Source organism: Zootoca vivipara, chromosome 8 (assembly GCF_963506605.1).
Source record: "Zootoca vivipara chromosome 8, rZooViv1.1, whole genome shotgun sequence".
Lineage (NCBI taxonomy): Eukaryota > Metazoa > Chordata > Lepidosauria > Squamata > Lacertidae > Zootoca > Zootoca vivipara.
Window position 1 is genome coordinate 24,893,734 of NC_083283.1, and position 18,991 is coordinate 24,912,724.

Consider the following 18,991-nt stretch of genomic DNA (forward strand, 5'->3'; position numbering starts at 1 on the left):
AGTACCTTCTAAATTACCTTGAGGTAATTTTAGTATTACCTCAAGGTAATTTACCTCTGTTTTAATATTTAAACTTTTTATGTTTTAAAGTATGGTTGTGAATTTCCCTTGATTTCCTCGTTTTATATTTTTGTAAACCACTTTGAGATTTGTTTTTTTTTATCAAGCAGTGTATAAATTTAATGAAATAAATGATTTCTGAGATGAGAATGAGTGTGGTGTGGCCACATTGTATAGTTTTCTTGGTATTGAGCTGTGCTCCTTGTTATTAGACAGCAACAGCATCAGTGTATATTAAGTATTGTGGTGATCTCCACAATCAGGACCAGCAGGGCATAGCTGACTTCTTGTGGTAAGCCTAAAGTTGATGGGGTTTTTAGTCTAATTTGGTGTTATGCCATGTCCCCAATGGCAGCCATTTTGTGATTGGTGCCCACAGCACTCTCTCAAAATTCAAAATGTGCTCACTGCTACAAAAAGCTTGGCAAACCTCTGGCGAATTGCTATTGGGATGGTTTATTCCTCTCCTTGGATATTTGCCAATTTCAGCACCATTTGTGATGTTGTATCGACTAGCTAGTAGCAAATCCCCATGTACTTTGTAAAACCGGTTGGACTCCTAACTCCTATCAGCCTCAGCCAGTATGGCTAAAGTTCTGGGTTGGTTGTAGTTCAACATCATCTTAGAAGGCCAGATTTCCCTTCTCTGCTTTTGTATATTGTATGCCATTGTTTTGGTTTGTTTTTCTTTAGACAACAATTTTCTTTAAACAACCCATTTTATTTCACATTGAAGCCACCATGGGGATGGATGCTTGAAGAGCTGGTGAATTACCCATCACATACAAATTTTGACAGTATTCAACATTTGGGGGCCAGAGGACACCTTTAAATTTTTACCTAGTAAGAGATTTTTCTAAAACTAGTCTTAACACAAACTATTACAGTATATTGGTTCTGGCTGTTAATCTAAATTACCCTTGGGCTATCGGGAACAGGACCCCCAGAATGCCTAGGTGTAACACTGGGCTGCTACTAATGGAACAGGTATAATCTATAATCTCATTGTTCTAACATGATTCCGATTTCATGCATGTAATGTATTAGGATTGATTACATTACATCTAAGAAAGCAGTGTTTGGAAGTTTGAACTATGAGTGTGTTAGCCTTTCCATCAGGTCAAGGCCAGTTTGGAGCAGAAACCTTACTCTTGGGGTCCAACTGACCCCAGCAGTGTTTTGTAGGGGTGTGTGTGTGCTTGTGTGTAAGTAAAACTTGAACTTTTCTCTATTGTGTTTCATTAAGTTGGAAAAGAATGGAACTTAATTAATTTTACTTATCCATTCAGTTCAGTAAGTGCAAAATAGACTTGATAACTTACTTGTGGGGTTTTTGTTTTAAATTGAAAGTGGTAGGGGGAAGATGGATCACTTCAAGACAACTGAACGCATTAACTGTTGAGGATGGAGTATAAATTGCTTCAGGTTTGTTCAAAAATATTTCTAATGGTGGTTAAGGGTGCACAGCAACCCCACTGGCTTTGGAGTGCTAACAGCTGTCCCTAGCACAGCAACCCCATTGGCTTTGGAGTGCTAACAGCTGTCCCTACGCTCCACTGTAGTACACTACATAACCATAGTACAGTGGTACCTCGACTTAAGAACGACTCAACAACCGAATTTTTCGACTTGGGAATTGGACAAATGGCCGCACGCTTATGAATTTATCGACATCTGAATGGAACCTGTGGCGGTTTTAGATAGGGTTTTTTTGACTTACGAATTTTTACATGGGGTTGCTTCGACTTACGGATTTTTCCGTTTCCAATGCATTCCTATGGGATATCGCGTTTCCAATGGCACTTTTCGACTTAGGAATTTTTCGACCTACGAAGGTGCCTTTGGAATGGATTAAATTCGTAAGTCGAGGCACCACTGTACACTACAAATGAGAGAGAGGTGAGTATTGCTGCTTGGTTGTCCTGTGTATGACTGAGATGGTTGTAAAGCAAGAGATCAGTGTTAAGGCGTTGTGCTTGCTTTCTCATATTCACTATGGTTCCTTTACAGGCGAGTTTTACATTTGGCACCTTCAGAATAGTCTTCCAGCTTTACCCTCTTAATTGTATCATTCCAAGTCCATCTCTGTTCTGCAGGCCACAGTTAAGAATTACTGACAGAGGAAAAATGCTATTTTGTGAAAAATACAAGTATTTATTTATTGTAATTATTCCCAATGACTTAGATTATGCCATAATGTAGTTGTATTTAAAGTCAAAGACAAAACTGAAATTCATGCAGAAAGACTAGAGTTTATAATACTGATAATAAAAAGTTAATGTAGAAATGCTGGTATGAAGAAAAATTGGCAGGTGTGGGGAAACTTTGGCCTTTGAGACATTGCTGAACTGCAGTTCCCACCAGCCCTAGCGAGCATAGCCAGTAGAAGCAACATTTGGGCGGCCAAGGTTTCCCACATCTGAAATAAAAAGAAAATAAATCACCCCAAATATCAGCTGCATTCCATTTTGTATCCCTATAGGTATTACAAGGAAAATAAAATGTAAATTAGAAGTTCTGTAATACTGAAGGCACTTTCACGAAGAATACTGAAGCAGCTGAACTGCTGCATTGATGCAGATTTTATGCCGTCATCTGCATTGATGCAGCTATAACGTAAGTTAAAGATTGAGGGGCAGAATGTTAGGAAAGTCCTCAAGTAAGAATAGGCACATAAACCTGTGTGCTAGCCACCCAATTTAACACTCCATGAATATGGTAAGTCAGACAATGACAATTTTGGAATGTTTTGTTACACCTTTATGAGAACACTAGATTATAAAGTGAACTGAACAAAGCAGTGCTGTCTATTTTCACCAGCTGCTTAATTTGCTTCCATGCTTTGGCATACATTGGGAAACGGAAGATTAACTTGGTTGCTAGGGATTGAGGCTATCTTTTCTATGAAGGTTGTTTGTGAAACGTCAAAATGTATTCTGAAATAGAATCATAGAATTGTAGAGTTGAAAGGAACCCTGAGAATAATCTAGTCCAAACCCTGGCAGTGCAGGAATATGCAGCTTTCCCATATGGGGATAGAACCTGCAGCTTCGCGTTATGAGCACCATGCTCTAACCAACTGAGCTATCTAGGTCTTTCATAATTATGGAACTCTGAATTCCTTCAAACACAACTAAACTCACTGACACAACTTTATTTTGATATTGCTCAAATCTACTTTTAGTGGACCATTAAATTTCATACCATTAAAAAATAATAATTGTCAGGTAACAGTGATCAGTTCTTTCTTTACTGTAGTTTAAATGAATAGTCTTAATTGTGTCTTATCACCGAGCATCAACACAATGAAAAATATCAATTTGCAGGGGAAACGCTTTCTAGTCTCAAAGGTGCTCTCTTCCTTGGTGGTTTTAATGCTAATCTTCATATTCATCCTCATTGTCATACTCTTCATCTTCCTCCTCCTTTTTCAATGGATTTCTGGAAATCTGCTACACAGAATATGACAAATCAGAATTTTTAAAATTGTAACCAAAAAAAGCATTAGCCTTAAATGAAGTCAAATCTGCATTTAAATATATATTCAGTATCTTGTTTTTTAAAAAAATATTTTTTGTATATAGTATGGGTGTATGGTTGGCAGGTGATCATATAAGGCACTGTTTCTCAAACAGGATCCAGTAGGTGTGGAGTAACATGCAGGTGAGCTTTCCTGTAAAAGTCTGAGGGCAGGCCAACTTTCATACGAAGTGGACAGCAAGAGTAATTTGATACAGACCCTGTAGGCTTCACACTGCCTTGGCACGCATGTGGGGCGGGAGCGAGCTTCATATTTGACTCCCCCGACAGCTTCCATGCTGCTTTCCCAAAGCCGGGTAAGCGAGACACTGGCCTTTGGGAAGGTGGTGTGAGAGGTGGGTGGGTGGTGTCAAAAGTTGCTTGTCTAACCAACTCCTCCTCCCTTGCCTGCCCTGCTTTGTAGCAGTACCATAGACCAGGGGTCCCCAGATTCAGGTCCGCGGGCTGGATATGGCCCGAAGGCCTCTTTTATCCGGCCTGCGATGACCCCCGCTGCCGCGCGCTTTTAGCGGCGCAGCGCGGCTGCCCACTTCCGGGTCAGATGTGCGCCAGAAATCACTTGCGTGCTTGCACTAGCGTCATTTCCGGTGCACTTCTGGGTCGGAGGATGCCCGTGCGCATGTGCACAAGCTATTCCCGGTACTCCTCCCACCCGGAAGTGCGTTGGAAATAGCGTGCACGCGTATGGGCTCACGCACACACACGCTCCCCCACCCTCTGGCCCAAAGCCGGGTAAGTTTGGGGACCCCTGCCATAGACCTTTGGTTGAACAAATCTAAACACCAGGAATTGCTTGCATAGTGAATAAAAGTTGCACAGTGACAGAAGTTCAGGAGGGAGGAGGGAAGGAAGGAAGGTCTTCCTACCCAGAGGAGAAAGGGCCAGAGAAGATGTTGATGGAAATCAGAAAGTGAGGTAATTTAATTCATTAATTAAATAATATTTAATGGAATGTAACTAAGGAAAGCATTCAAGCTTTCTAACCAACCTGAACTATTCCAGGACAAGATTTGGATGAAGCATTCCTTTGAAGGGGAGACTCTGAATTTGCACGAACAATATCCAAACGAGACTGATGTTCTGTTTGATAAAGCGAACTCCGAAACATCTGTTAAATAAATGTTGGTGTTCAGAATACACAGGAGACCAGGGGTTTTCAAATCTACCTGCTGTGAACCTTTTCTGTATCAGTTTGTTACCCAAGGAAAGACTCTGTGCATGTCTGCCCCACAGCCTCAGCACCTTGCAAATGATTCTGAAGCCTGTTGTCTAAGAGTGTACATAGTTCACATGGGAAACTGGCCAGTCCTGTTAAGCTTCACAGTTTGTCCAATTATAAAACTCAAGAACTAGATAAGGTGCAACAGGGGTGCCTAGAGCAGAGACGTGATCCGGCAGACAATTTTTTCTGCCCTCAGCAAGATAATGATTGTGGCAGCAGCATTTTTTTTTTAAAGATCCAGCATGTTGGAAGCAGTGGATGGTGCCTAGTGCCCTAATGGGGATGCAGATTACTCATCAGTCATCCATTAAATCATTTGATGAGCAAAGGAGGTAACAAGCTCTCTCCTCACCTCATCTGCATGAATTAGTGGCTTTGTGCAAGAGTGTGGTGAGGTCAAACTCACATGCAGCTTCCAGAGGGTTGGCCAAGGATGAATGCAGCTTGGAGCCATAAAAGTTTACCGTGCCCTGCTATATAGAGCCCACAGGATTTTTCTAGCATACATTCTAACTAGAAAACAGGTGTGCTACTGCCTTATGGCCAACAGATACTGGCATAAATTCTAGTAGTTCTACTTAACTTGCTGGAGTGGATGTCTGAAGCAAGGTTGCAGGGATAAATTGCAGCTAAATGCTGTTTGCCTCTATGGCTCCAAACTTGTCTTCATTTCTTTTCTTTTTTTTTAAACTATGCCTTACCAAGAAGTGAAATGGTAGCCTCAGGAAGAATAGACCAAGCCTTGCAGCTGACCACTACAGGGGCTGGCATGTGAGATTTCCCTTAATAAATCTTTAGAAATATTCCACCTTAGTAAGTTAAGATTTAAAATTGCTCTTAAATCTTGTCACTAGCACAGGCTTCATTTTGTTCATTATGGCTGAATACATTGTTAAGGATTTTCAGTTATCTGAAGTTCACTGAAGAGTTGCCAATGGCACAAGGGCTAGATATTTTATTTATTTATTTATCGAAAGTTATACACTGCTTGATTGTAAAAAAATAATAATCTCAAAGCGGTTTACAAAAGATAAAACTCTGAAATCAAGAAAAAATACAGCCCTACTTTAAAACATTAAAATGTTAAAATACTAAAACATTAAAACTTTTTAAGAAGCAGCAGCAGCAGCAGAGGAGTTTGGATTTGATATCCCGCTTTATCACTACCTGAAGGAGTCTCAAGGCGGCTAACATTCTCCTTTCCCTTCCTCCCCCACAACAAACACTCTGTGAGGTGAGTGAGGCTGAGAGACTTCAGAGAAGTGTGACCAGCCCAAGGTCACCCAGCAGCTGCATGTGGAGGAGCGGAGACGCGGTTCACCAGATTACGAGTCTACCACTCTTAACCATTACACCACACTGGCATCTGGGTAAGCTTGTCTAAACAGGAATGTTTTTAGGTGCCGAAAAGAGTAAAATGAAGGCGCTTGCTTGATCTCAATAGGCAGGGAGTTCCAAAGTGTGGGTGCTGCCACACTATGTGCCAATTCCACTGATCTAAGGGGTCAAATGGGTGCATATTGGGTAAGACACTCTCATTGGTAAACAGGTCCAAAGATATGCCTCAATAACATTAAATATTGTGTAAATTGTGTCGGGAAAACAAACCAACAACCCTGCACACCAGTACATTAGACGTTCATCATGTTTCTTACCTCTAGGTCTTCATTCTCATCAATATTTTGTATAGTTTGGTAGGCAGCAGTGTAAATTTCTAAGGCTTTCCCATGGAATAGCATTTCAATTGTTACAAATTCTGAAAAGATATTCTAAAAACAAATGAAGGGAGAAAGTGTTACAGTAACTGCTCTTTATAAAAAATTGGCCTCTCAATTTTTTAAGTTCTGCACAAGACTGAAACAGCTTTACTTATTTTTATAACAAGTAGAAACTAGCTGTGAGTGGGCTGTGATACTACATTGCAACATATATTACCTAAAAATCCTCAGTTACAATTTTTACATTTTCCTTTAGCATTCTAGTACAAGCTGACACCTCATTTTACCCACAAACTGGGGCAAACGTACCCCACTGGGGTTCCTGTGAATTCCAGCAGCTGCTTGAAATATTTCTTAAGTTAAAAATTAGCCAATATGAGCGACTTCATAATTCTCCACAGTTATGGGGTCAGTTGTCCTGTGACGAGTCCATTCTATCCCCAGCAATGTCTCAAAATTGGGTAGTTGAAAAATGTTAGCATTTTGCTTGTACTCTTAATTCCATTTTTTGTAAGTATACCACTTCAAGAGCAGTGGAGTGGATTTTGTTTAGTTTATTTTGTCTGTACATTCCTCCGTGTGCAAGCACACACAAAACCCTTAAGCACCTCAGCAGTCTATTGAACCCTGGAGTAAATTGTACCCTAGGGAGTTAATTCTGCTTCAGATTGGAATTATCTTGACACAGGAGTAAACACTCTTATAGTGCAAACTTGCAACACTAGTTTCTTATTTGTAATGGGTTGCCTTCAACATTGTGCAAGCAGACTTGTGGAACGGGACTTACTCTTCTCCTCTTCCCCCCCTGGAGCCCCAAAACCTGCTCTTGAGGATATGCTATATTCCTTCTGTTATGTACTATGACCAGACATTTCATCTAGGCATTTTTGGGCTTCTTTTTTGTACTGCTTTCTTCTCTAGGGCTTCCTGATAGCACAAGGAGGATTGTTTACTTGGTGGTTTATAGCTTTGCTCCAGTTGCGTCACAAAAGAAATAATGCTCTCTGTACATATTTTTTTTAAGGGAACAACATGTGATCCAATGTACCCCAATAGTTTTTGTGCTTTATTGATATACCAATGAAAACTTTAAAAGGAGATATAAAGTAAATTTTATTATGTAAAACTGAAGTCATTTTGAAATTATAATGGTATTTATTTCTAGCTAGGACAAGGGGACCTGTTGGTCCCCAATAGCAGGTGAACGTTTGTTAAAATAAATAGTGAAGGAATATTAAATAGACAATCTAAATGGCTCTTTCCCTGAGCCATTTTTTAGGTTGTTGATTTATATTAGAGTATACCCGCTCCCTCACACACCTTTATATCTCTTATTTTTTGTTTTTCAAAGTTGTCAATGGTTTCTTCCAAGTACCGACTTGTCCGCGTGGCATCCAGTGAAGCTCTTTGTAATTCACTTTCGGCCTTTAAATATAAATGATAAACAGATGTTATTCCTATAATTTTGAACGGATGCTATTAATCAGTATCCCCTGGAAATGTGAACCACTATAGTGGTAGCTCTCAGAACAAAGTTATTACACTGTATTTCATAAGAAGAGTTCCCCTGGATCAGAACAAAGCCCAGCTAGTTCAGTCTCCTGTTCTCTCAGTGACCAACCAAATGCCCATTGAAAGCCTGCAAAGAGAATATGAGCACGACAGGACTCTTTGTACTTGGGCTCCCTAGCAACTGGTATTCAGAGAAACATTGCCTCTGAAACTGGACATCACAGCTAGTAGCCATTGGTAGCCTTATCCTCCGTGAATTTGTGTAAACCCCTTGTAAATCTGGCTGGCTTGGTGGCTGTTACAACAGCTTGTGATAGCAAATTCCATGGTTTTACTATGTGTTGTATGAAGAAATACTTCCCCTTGTTTGTCCTTAATCTCCCTCTATTCAGCTTTATTGGATGACCCTGGGTTCTAGTACTGAGAGGAGAAAACCATCTCCATCTACTTTTTCCACCACATCATCATATCTATTTATATACCTCATGCATGACTGTATAGACATTGGTCATGCCAATTCACTGCCTTTATTTGCCTTCATTCTAAAGATGCACATTTGCAACCTTTCCTCATAGGGAATTATGTTAGCCCAATGGCTATTTGGCTTACCTTTTCTGAACATTTAAGGATCTAAAACAGTGTTTCTCAACCTTTTTTGGGCCACGGCACACTTGTTCCGTGAAAAAAATCACGAGGCACACCACCATTAAAAAAGTTTAACAATTTAACTCTGTGCCACCCTATATTATAATTATGACTGTAAAAAACACTTGCCAAATATTGCTTTCTGGCGGGTCAATGTTGTGTATTGGCGGCCGCCAGGCTTGTTTGCACTGAACTTTGGGAAAGAGGAGGAGAAATATTGCTTTCCGGCGGGTTAGCGCTGAATATTGGCGGCCGCCAGGCACGTGACAATGCAAATCGCCCTTCTTGTCGCCGCACATCGCGGCACACCAGCCAGCGTCTCTACCAGCTAGTGTGCCACGGAACAGCGGTTGAGAAACGCTGATCTAAAATACCATATTTTTCTGTCTATAAGACGCCCCCATGTATAAGACCCCCCCCTATTTTGGGGGACTCAGGTTTAAGAAAATGGGGGGAGATGTATCCGTGTATAAGATGCCCCCTAATTTTTGACATTATTTTTGAGGGGGAAAACCTAGTCTTATACACGGAAAAATATGGTACCCTATTTGAGAGGAGGTGACCAGAACTGTATACATGATCCCCAAGTGCAGTTGCACCATATATTTGTTTAATGTCATTCTAATATTAGCAGTTTTATTTTCAACCTTTCCTCATGATCCCTAACAGGAAACTCACCCTTTTTCACAGTTCTGAGTTATTGAGGATCTCTTTAATGGTCAGTAACTGCCAGTTCAGACTTCCAAAGCAGTTACACTGCATCACTGCTACCATTTTATTGCTCATTTCCACGGTTTGGAAAATAACTGGTCTTGTGGCTCACATGCAAAAATGCAGCTAATACTTATAAAGGATTTTTTAAAAAAAATTCTTTAAGATTATCATAAACTCTGGGTGGAATACAATTTGGGCTACTGTGCTGATGGAACGCATCCAACAATTGGAACAGTTAAGCAGTTTGAAATCATTTCTCTTTACAGCCCCTGCAAATCTCCAAAGGCTTGGAGTCTGAAGGAGATTTTGTGGGACAAGAGGGGGAGAAGGAATCTCCAGAAATTGATTTCCTCCCCTTCTGATGGATGTCTTTCATCAGTGGAATAACACCAACTGAAGTCTGCCCTCTATATAGGGCAATAGTGTGGGAAATGCTGTAGCAATCAAAGTAATGGTATAGGTTTCCGTTGAGTGAATGACCAACTTTAAAAAGCACTTAACCATGTCAGAGCTGAATTTCAGGGCACTTTACTCTGGTACTGTCTCGGACCTTTGCTACACTACTGTCTCCTGCACCAGAAAGGAAGTTAAAGTCTCTTATAATTGAATTTCTAGCATTTTTGCCTTTCTCCCTAAGAAATTTTTTGAAGCCAAAACAAGCTGACCATGACATGCGTATATCTTTTTAAGCAATATAATAATGTAATAAACATTACATTATACTTCGTCTACTTTTTCAAGCTGCTGTTTTACCAGAAAAGAACCTTAGAACAGCTGATGACATCTGGTGTTTATTGGCCTCACCATAATGATTGTAAAAAAGATACAGTAACTTGTACAGCTGGGATGCTGATATACAAATAACTGATGAAACATAATTATCAATAGTAGAATTTAATCTGATACTGCATCAAAAAAAGAAGACCTACCTGTGACTGAAGTTTGCAGTAAATGAAATATTTTAAGTTATGGAAAGTGCTAACACTGTGGTATTCTACAGACATAAAAGCATATTTATATACAAATAACTCAGTTGGCTCCCAGTGTATCTTAGGCATTCAGATGTATTTCTGATGGATTTTTAAAAAGAAAATCTAGAACCTATAACAAAACAGAGAGCTTAGAAAGAAGATTATTTTCCTCTCAGGAGCTTCATTGGTAGACAACTCCTTTTAAATTATGTTATCTGCTGATGTTGCTATCAATCAGCCAGAATACCATACTTTACGGCAGAGGTTTTCAACCTTTTTGAGTCCACGGCTCCCTTGACCAACTGCATTCTTTCTGCAGCTCCCCTGTGGGGCCCAGGAGCCCAGAGAGCTGGCAGCCTCTCACCCTTTTTCAAACACCCTCCCTTGTGGGGTGTTCCCTCAGCCTCCTCTGGGCAGTCAGTGCTGCCACCCCTGGTCTCTAAGCTGCTCTCCCCTGCCCCAAAGACAGCTGCCTCCTCACACTGCCTCAAAGGGTTCTGGGAAAGGGATGCCCCCAATCTTAGTGGCCCAACGGAGACCGGTCAAAGGTGAACATGAGGCCAGCACCTTACCTTAGGAGGCAGCAGTGGACACTGCTGGGCCTGCATGGCAGAAGGGCTCCCCTTCAGCACCGGCCACTCAGCTCCCAGGCAGGCCATGCAAACAGCAAGCACAAGAAAGGCCAGCGCCAGCCTGCCCAGTCTTCCACTTGTCTGTCCATTCCCAACAGCAAGGACTGATGGGCTGGCTGGCTCAGCTCCCTTGCTTGCTTACTCCAAGGCCGCCTCAGCTCCTGGCAACCAGCACCCCCTGGCAAGCCCCAGAGACACTATGCGCTTGGGGAGCTTGTAGCCATGGCCACTGCAACAGCTGTGCAAGCCTTTAGGCAGCAGAGATGTGGGCATCAGAAGAAGGAGGGAAGGAAAGAGGGACAGATGCCAACGTTGCCTGCCGCACCTCTGACCATCATTCAAGGCACACTGGTAGAAAACCACTGCTTTAGGGACATACTAGGTGGAAGAAATTGCACTGGAGAGGCATATCTCACAGACACATAAATTTTGCAACAGTCATCTAGTAAAGTGTATCTTTGAAAGCTGCTAAATACTTGGTTTGCAAAGGATACAATAATGTGCCGGTCTGATGGATTTCGTTGACGCGTCTTTTCAAGCTGAGAGAGCTGTTTTGCTTCTCGATTCTTTGCTGATAAAGTTGCTTTGAGATCCTCCTGAAATCATATATATGGACACACTCAAAGTGTAAAGATTTTACAGAAAAGTTTTCTGTTCATTTGAGTTCCTGATAACTAGCCTTCAAGTCAAAGCAGTTTTACCACACTAACCATTCATTTTGTGCAATACCAGGCCTTGGAAGTTAAGACTACTAATCGAGACAGGATTATGAACTGGAAACTGCTTTTAATGACAGGGCTGGTGCTGTGCTTTTATTGTAATTATCTGTATGCTACTAGATTACATACATAGTTTTGATTATATTAATGTTGGTTTTTAAATGATTCCCCCCCCACGTTTTTAGCTATTCCTATTTTATCTATAAGCCATCTTGTCCCCCTGTTGGGTAGTAAAGGTAAAGGGACCCCTGACCATTAGGTCCAATCGTGACCGACTCTGGGGTTGCGGCGCTCATCTCGCGTTATTGGCCGAGCGAGCCGGCGTACAGCTTCCGGGTCATGTGGCCAGCATGACGAAGCCACTTCTGGTAAACCAGAGCAGCACACGGAAACACCGTTTACCTTCCCACTGTAAGCTAAAGGGACCCCTGACCATTAGGTCCAGTCGTGACCGACTCTGGGGTTGCGTGCTCATCTCGCATTATTGGCCGAGGGAGCCGGCGTATAGCTTTCCAGGTCATGTGGCCAGCATGACAAAGCCACTTCTGGCGAACCAGAGCAGCACACGGAAACGCCGTTTACCTTCCCGCTGTAGCGGTACCTATTTATCTACTTGCATTTTGACGTGCTTTCAAACTGCTAGGTTGGCAGGAGCTGGGACCGAGCAACGGGAGCTCACCCCGTTACAGGGATTCGAACCACTGACCTTCTGAAATGAAAATGCATTATAATCATGAAAATGCATTATAATCATGAAAGGTAACATCTAGTAGTGCTTCCTCAATTTTCATTGTAGCTGTGCAGTTAAAAGTAAAGGTAAAGGGACCCCTGACCATTAGGTCCAGCTGCGGACGACTGGGGTTGTGGCGCTCATCTCGCTTTATTGGCCGATGGCGTACAGCCAGCATGACTAACCCACTTCTGGCGAACCAGAGCAGCGCACAGAAACGCCGTTTACCTTCCCGCCGGAGCAGTACCTATTTATCTACTTGCACTGCTAGGTTGGCAGGAGCTGGGACCGAGCAACGGGAGCTCACCCCGTTACAGGGATTCGAACCACTGACCTTCTGATCAGCAAGCCCTAGGCTCAGTGGTTTAACCCACAGCGCCACCTGGGTCCCTACCTTCCCACTGTAGCAGTACCTATTTATCTACTTGCACTTTGACATACTTTCGAACTGCTAGGTTGGCAGGAGCTGGGACCGAGCAACGGGAGCTCGCCCCGTCTCAGGGATTAGAACCGCCGACCTTCTGATTGGCAAGCCCTAGGCTCTGTGGTTTAACCCACAGCGCCACCCACATCCCAGGATATAAATGAATATATAATAAAAATAATCAGAGATGGGATTTTTTCTAAAGAAAAGATTCTCTAATCTTCAAGAAATGCTATGGGTATGCATGTAATACTAGGATTAATACAAGACAATCTTAATCAGATATCACATGACAAAGTTCAATATACACAGAATATATGCAATTGCCAAATAAAAGATAATAAAGTAAAACAAGAAAACTTGATTATTCTTATACAGTAATAGGTAATGAAAGGCAGAAAACAGAACCCCCATTTCCCCATTCTTAATGGCAATATTTGCACTACTGTATCTTTCCATCAAATATCATCTTAAATGCATGGGAGGCAATCTTAAATAGGTGGTAATTTCCCACTTCCAGGCCTATAGCTTTTCAATATTTCCTATGAATACACTTCTAATGAGGGATTTGTGTGCTGTTTCCCATGTCTCCATGGTTTCTTCCTGAAATTGCTGCAGCCAATTATAAAAAGAGATAGAAAGCAAAAAAACCTGATTAGTATGATCTCTCTTGCTCCCTAATTTATCTGCTTTTTTTTGCCCTTTGATTCGTCTGATCTCATCCCTCCCTCCCTCCATGGTTTCTGCCTGGAAATGGGAACTGTTGAGTAGCAAACCCCCAAATACAAGGAAGTAAGGAAGCCAGCTGCTGTTCAGATAAGTGAATCTGCCAAGCATATAGCAAGGTTTGGGCATATTTCTTTAAGTGTGGATAAGTGAATTTTTGTATGAAGAGCATGCAGATAGTGGGACCTGTGTGTATTCTGAATTTCAGTCTCATAAACGCAAGAGCTGCCTCTGTGGTGCTGCATTTTGAATAAGATTGCATTGGTTCAGAGTGTGGTTGCTAGATTACTAACTGATCCACATCATCCTTGTGCTGTCTTAAAAGCATGACATGAGGTCAACAGAACAGCCTTTTCCTGCTGTGGTTTCCAATCAAGAGGCATACTGTGTTTGATCCTTCGGGTAGCATAGCCACTGACAGTTATTCCATGAAGTTGTCTAATTCTACTTCATTGGATGACCTTAGGTTCTAGTGTTATGTTCAGGTATGTAAAGTTTAATTATTGATATGACATTTTCTTGCTGAATTTACCAACAAATGATTACTGAAATACTAATTTATGAGAGCAGAAGCATCAGTTGAACTTGCTTAGTTATTTACCTTCCTTGAAAAGAAAATAGACATGCAATGGAAAACAAAATCCATCACCTACTCTCTTAAGTTTTATGATGGTCCCATAACATTTCAGAGGTTCAACAACTTTTGCTTCAAGTCTTTCTACCTGTAAAGAGGAGTAATGAAGTATTATTTTGGCTTTAAATTTTGGCTATCAGTCTTAAAACTGGTTTTGAGGAAATTCAAACACACAACTAAGGAAGAGGAAAAGCATACTACAATTCTGCAGTAAGAAAATTCAATTTTGGTTTTAGTATTTAGTATTACATCTGCATATTTACTTTAAAATACAGTTGATTAATTATCTGCCTTTTAGCTCAAAGAATAAATTGAAATACAAATGACATCTCTCAAAACACTCACTACACTTGTCTTTTCGAAATATTGAATAAGCATAGTAGGAAAGAAAACATTTAATACTGTTCCCCTCATTCCCATTTACAGTAATAAAGCAGGACCAAAGTAAACACAGGTAAATAAATGTGTCCTTAACTTTCAGCACCATCTGGTAAAATTTGCCCCAAACATCTAAAGATTTAGTTATTCAATTTGATTAAAGCTTCTAAATGAGTTTTTCCCCCCAACCCGGGGTATTTCTGCAAGGAAAGGTTTGTTGGATGATACGAGGGGGAAAAGCAGAAAATGGCATGGCGATTTGTGTAACTATGAAACATGACCATTTTGAGAAATGCAAGACGGCAAGGATGTCTCCATCCACCTTCATAGACTAGCTGCAATTTGGATCTTCTACCACAATGGCTATTATGTGAAATCATGATGTGACACATGCTACCTGAACGCTTGTCTCTTTTTGTGTTTATTAGATTTGAAGCCAATAATATTGGCAGGCACTTTTCTTGCTCTTTTGCCTAGGAGTGTTTTAAGCACCTTATAAATTACGATGATCAAAAATAAAACAGGAAGAAACAGCTGTCATGAGAGTAGCACTGAATCTATGCAGTATACTAACATTTATTCTTTTGATTACTGGAAACATTTCCAAGTCATGCCAGCTTTGCAATCTGTCTTTGCCTTTCCAAGCCTAAGAACCCAACTAGCAACTGTATCATTCTTTAAGGGGAACATATGCAGTGTGCACTCATCTCAGCAATGCTGAACACAGGTCAGAGTTCAGAAAAGAGCACATAAGAACAGAATAATCATTTTAAAATGGCAAGATGGAAGAGCAGTGGTGTAACCCGGGGGGGGGGGGAGCAGCAGCAATGCAGCTACAGTTTAAAAAATGCCACGGTCATTTGCAAACGGTAGTACTGCTGCTAATTACCCAGTATTTATATTGTTAGCTGATCAGTGGATTCTGTGGTTTCCTTGGGCTGCATCAGAGCAAGAAAAGATGGACTTTAATCCCCCCGAAATCAATGTGAAAAAGTTAAGACAAACTTGTCTCATAGGACCTTAGCACAACTAACATACTCTGGATCCAACCTCTTATTCTAAAGTGCATAAAGTCATGTGCAAATAAAAGTACAGCACTAGCTTGTAATTTAAAATACAAACTTTCCACCATGAAGTGTATTATATACCTCTGCGTGGCGATAATCTTGAAGTTTGGAAAACTCGTTTGCAAAGTTTTTCAATCCATTCCTTAAACTTGGTGTTTCTGTAGCTGCATAAGCATGAATCTCATTTACTAGAAGATCTGCTTTGTCTCGCAGTCTGGCAGTTTTTCGTACATATGCTGCAAATATTTGGCACAATTCACCAAAATGTTTTTCCACTTTTGACACAGATTCTCGTACTTGACGAGTCTGGTTGTCCCTAGACAAAGAAGTTAAAGCATTATGGTCAGGCAACATTGACAACAGCCTAAACAACTCCGATAATACTACAATTATTTTGATCTCAGTTCATTTGAAGAGAAGAAAAAACAATCTGCTCTATTGGTAAGTGTTTAGGGTGAATATCATTAATTCATAGAATTCTAGAGTTGGAAGTGACCATGAGAGTCATCTAGTTCAACCCTCTCTGATGAAGGAATCTTTCCCCCCAATGTGGGGCTCAGACCCACGAACCTGAGATTAATTAACTGAGCTATTGCTGCTGTTAATCTTCTGTAGCTTTCTCAAGATGGCCCCCTCCATCAAGTTTGAACAGCATATAGGTGTTCCAAGTTCCCTAGCTCCTGGGATTCCCCAAATGCCACATCTGATTATCTGCTGGAAGTAATAATAACGTTCCTGGTAGTTCAGTGATGAACAATATATTTAGGGCAAGTCTTCAGTTACCTGTATGAACATGCCCAAGTATTAGTGTTCAAAAACCCGAATGCCAGCAAGAGCTGTTACACTGGTGAATACTAGGGGCAGTTTTCTCAGCAGTGGCCCCACACCTTTGGAACTGCCTCCCCGCATCCCACCATGTGGTGCATGCCCTTTTCAGTGCTGGCTATTAATATATAAAAACATATTTATTCAAGTCTGCATTTACTAAATCATGCTGCTGCTGGTGTGTGCGTGTACTTTGCAAATGTATCTTCAGGTGGTACCATATGAGGGCTGTGTGCCCTGAAAGATGGGTTAAAAACCTTTCCATGGGCATAGCCAGGATTTTTGTTTGGGGGGAGGAGAGAGAACCAAGATAGTTAAGTACAGTATTTCTATTGTTTTACTTGATGGGGAGAGGGAGCTGTCCCCCTGCGCCCCCTTGGCTACAGGCACAAACCTTTCAAATACATATTAGAGCTGCATTGCAAAAATAGTATAGCTCAGAAGGATTACATATTCCATAGTATCTAAAACGTGTGTGTGGAATGGAGAAAAGAATGAGTCATTACTTCTTCCGAGGGAGATTTCGAAGCAGGGGCAACAACAGCGAAGTTGCGGTGGGGTGGGTGATTCTAGCGACGGGGCGCCTGAGACGGGCCGGGCTTCGTTTCTCCTCCAAGTTTCCATTGCGCTCGGATTTGCGCAAGGAGAACTTGCTTGCTGCGAAGCTTTGAATCTAGCTCCGAGTCCTCGGCCCCTTAGGTTCACCGGGACCTCCCAAATACGCACACCCGAGGATTTCAGCGCCGAGCTCTAAAATACGCGTAGGGTTCCTGAGCGCGTGCAGAGTGCCTCCCCCCTCGCGGCCGAGCCACAGTCGGGGATGAAGAGGGTGGGCTACTTGCTTGTTAGGATGCAAACCCGGGGGAACCCATCGTATGTGAGTCGATGGGTGTGGTGGTAGGGATCCCCAAATCATCCAAACCTACCCCCTCCCCGAAACCCCCAATTAGGGGGCCGTCCTCCCGTCCACCCCAAGGCGAGCATCCTTGTTCGCTGCGCCTCCCCCCGACCCCGGTCGGCGAAGATCCCTCGCTTTGCGGCCAACAGCCAAGGCGGAGGGCAGCTTGACCCCGCTCCCGCCCGCCCCTCTGCCTCTCCGCAGAGCCGTTACCTGGCGTCCAGCCCGCGGCCCAGCATCAACATGGCGGCGGCGGTGGCGGCGGTAGAAGCCGCAGCGACGACAACAGCGACGGTTAGCGGAAGGAGCCCCGGGCGCGCGCGCGCGCGCGGCTCCCAGCCGGTTCCCTTGGAAACCGAGGACCGCCCAACCGGCTGCGCGGCCTAGCCTCGCCCACCCGAAAAAGCCGGCCTGAGGGGGGAGAGGCGGCCCAATGAGCTCGCCTCTCTTTCGCTCCTCGGGAGGGCAGGGCTCGAGTCTCTTCCCTTCAGAGTCCGCCGTTGTTTTAAAACGGAGCCCTTTCCGGGCAGTACTTTTAGAACGGGTGGTGGTGGTGGAAGAGGATTTCAAGATGATGCTGGTCTGGACTCCAACTCCCATCGGCCCCGGATAAGGTGGCGAGCTGTGAGGAATGATGGGAGCTGTAGTCCCAACAGCGCCTGGAGACCACAGACCTCAGTGAGCCCCCTACCTCACTTAGCCTTCATTCCTCATTCATAGTATCATATAATTGTAGAGTTAAAAGGGGTCCTGAGGATCATCTAGTCCAACCCCCTGCAATACAGCTGCCCCATACAGGGAACAAACCTGCAACCTTGGCATTGTCAGCACCACACGCTCTAACCAACTGAGCTGTCCTGAACGCAGTTGGTTTGTTATTTATTTGTCACTTTATGTCGCCCATGGCAATCCAAAGCGACCCACACTCCAGCCAGCTACATGAGCCCCTCACCTCGCACAAGACAGAGGAGCACGAATGAAGGAGGGAAGGAAGGGGGCTCTTTGCAATCTCTGCAGCATCTGCTGTGTCTTTGGATAGTGCTTTTAGCTAAATACAGTAGTAGAAAACGTTGGGAGATACAGTCATCACAGTTCTCCCAAAGAATATGTGCTATGGCTCTTAGGGTCCTTGAAATGAAATTTGGACAGTGCACACCTGCTACCAAACACAGGACGCAGTTTGCAACATAGCACTACAAATGTTGCATTTTGAGCATTTGTGGCAGCATTCAAACTTTGAATGGTGGCAAACATGCATGTCCAACTCATGGGTTGGGAGGGAGCCACCATACACAGGGTTTGTAATCTCTTTTCCTGCTGTTCCAGATTCCCAGTGCTTGTATGAATAGGGCTACTGTGGGCCCTACAGTAACAGAACTCTCTTCCTCTAAAAAAACCTGCCAAAAGTTGAACCTGAACATTTTCTTGAAGTCTTGGAAGGCAGTTTTGTTTGGATTAGTTGCTTATTGCTGTGAATAAGCAAACAGCAGGTGGTTTTTAATTTGGTAGAATTTGTATTTTTACAGTTTGGCTTTCTTTACAATAATTTTAATTTGTTTTATGATATTTTTTAATA

At 42.5% G+C, this 18,991-nt stretch overlaps 1 protein-coding gene across 1 annotated transcript; it reads right to left on the reverse strand.

Moving 5' to 3' along the window:
• Positions 1-477: 477 nt before the first annotated feature.
• Positions 478-17,736, reverse strand: CIBAR1 (CBY1 interacting BAR domain containing 1). Its single transcript, XM_035124842.2, has 9 exons — positions 17,629-17,736; positions 15,774-16,008; positions 14,267-14,335; positions 11,509-11,610; positions 10,341-10,346; positions 7,861-7,965; positions 6,478-6,591; positions 4,589-4,708; positions 478-3,512 (listed from the first exon to the last, which is right to left on the reverse strand). Exons 1-9 carry the CDS (start codon positions 17,658-17,660, stop codon positions 3,438-3,440), a joined length of 858 nt encoding a protein of 285 aa, XP_034980733.1. The 5' UTR covers positions 17,661-17,736; the 3' UTR covers positions 478-3,437.
• Positions 17,737-18,991: the final 1,255 nt, after the last annotated feature.

Coding starts and splice junctions, on each gene's coding strand:
- CIBAR1 (XM_035124842.2), bottom strand. CDS start 17,660: ATGTTGATGCTGGGCCGCGGGCTGGACGCCAG. Junction 11,611..14,266: donor CCATCATAAAACTTAAGAGA/GTAGGTGATGGA, acceptor ATATGATTTCAG/GAGGATCTCAAAGCAACTTT. Junction 6,592..7,860: donor AAAAAATAAGAGATATAAAG/GTGTGTGAGGGA, acceptor ATTTGTTTTTAG/AATATCTTTTCAGAATTTGT.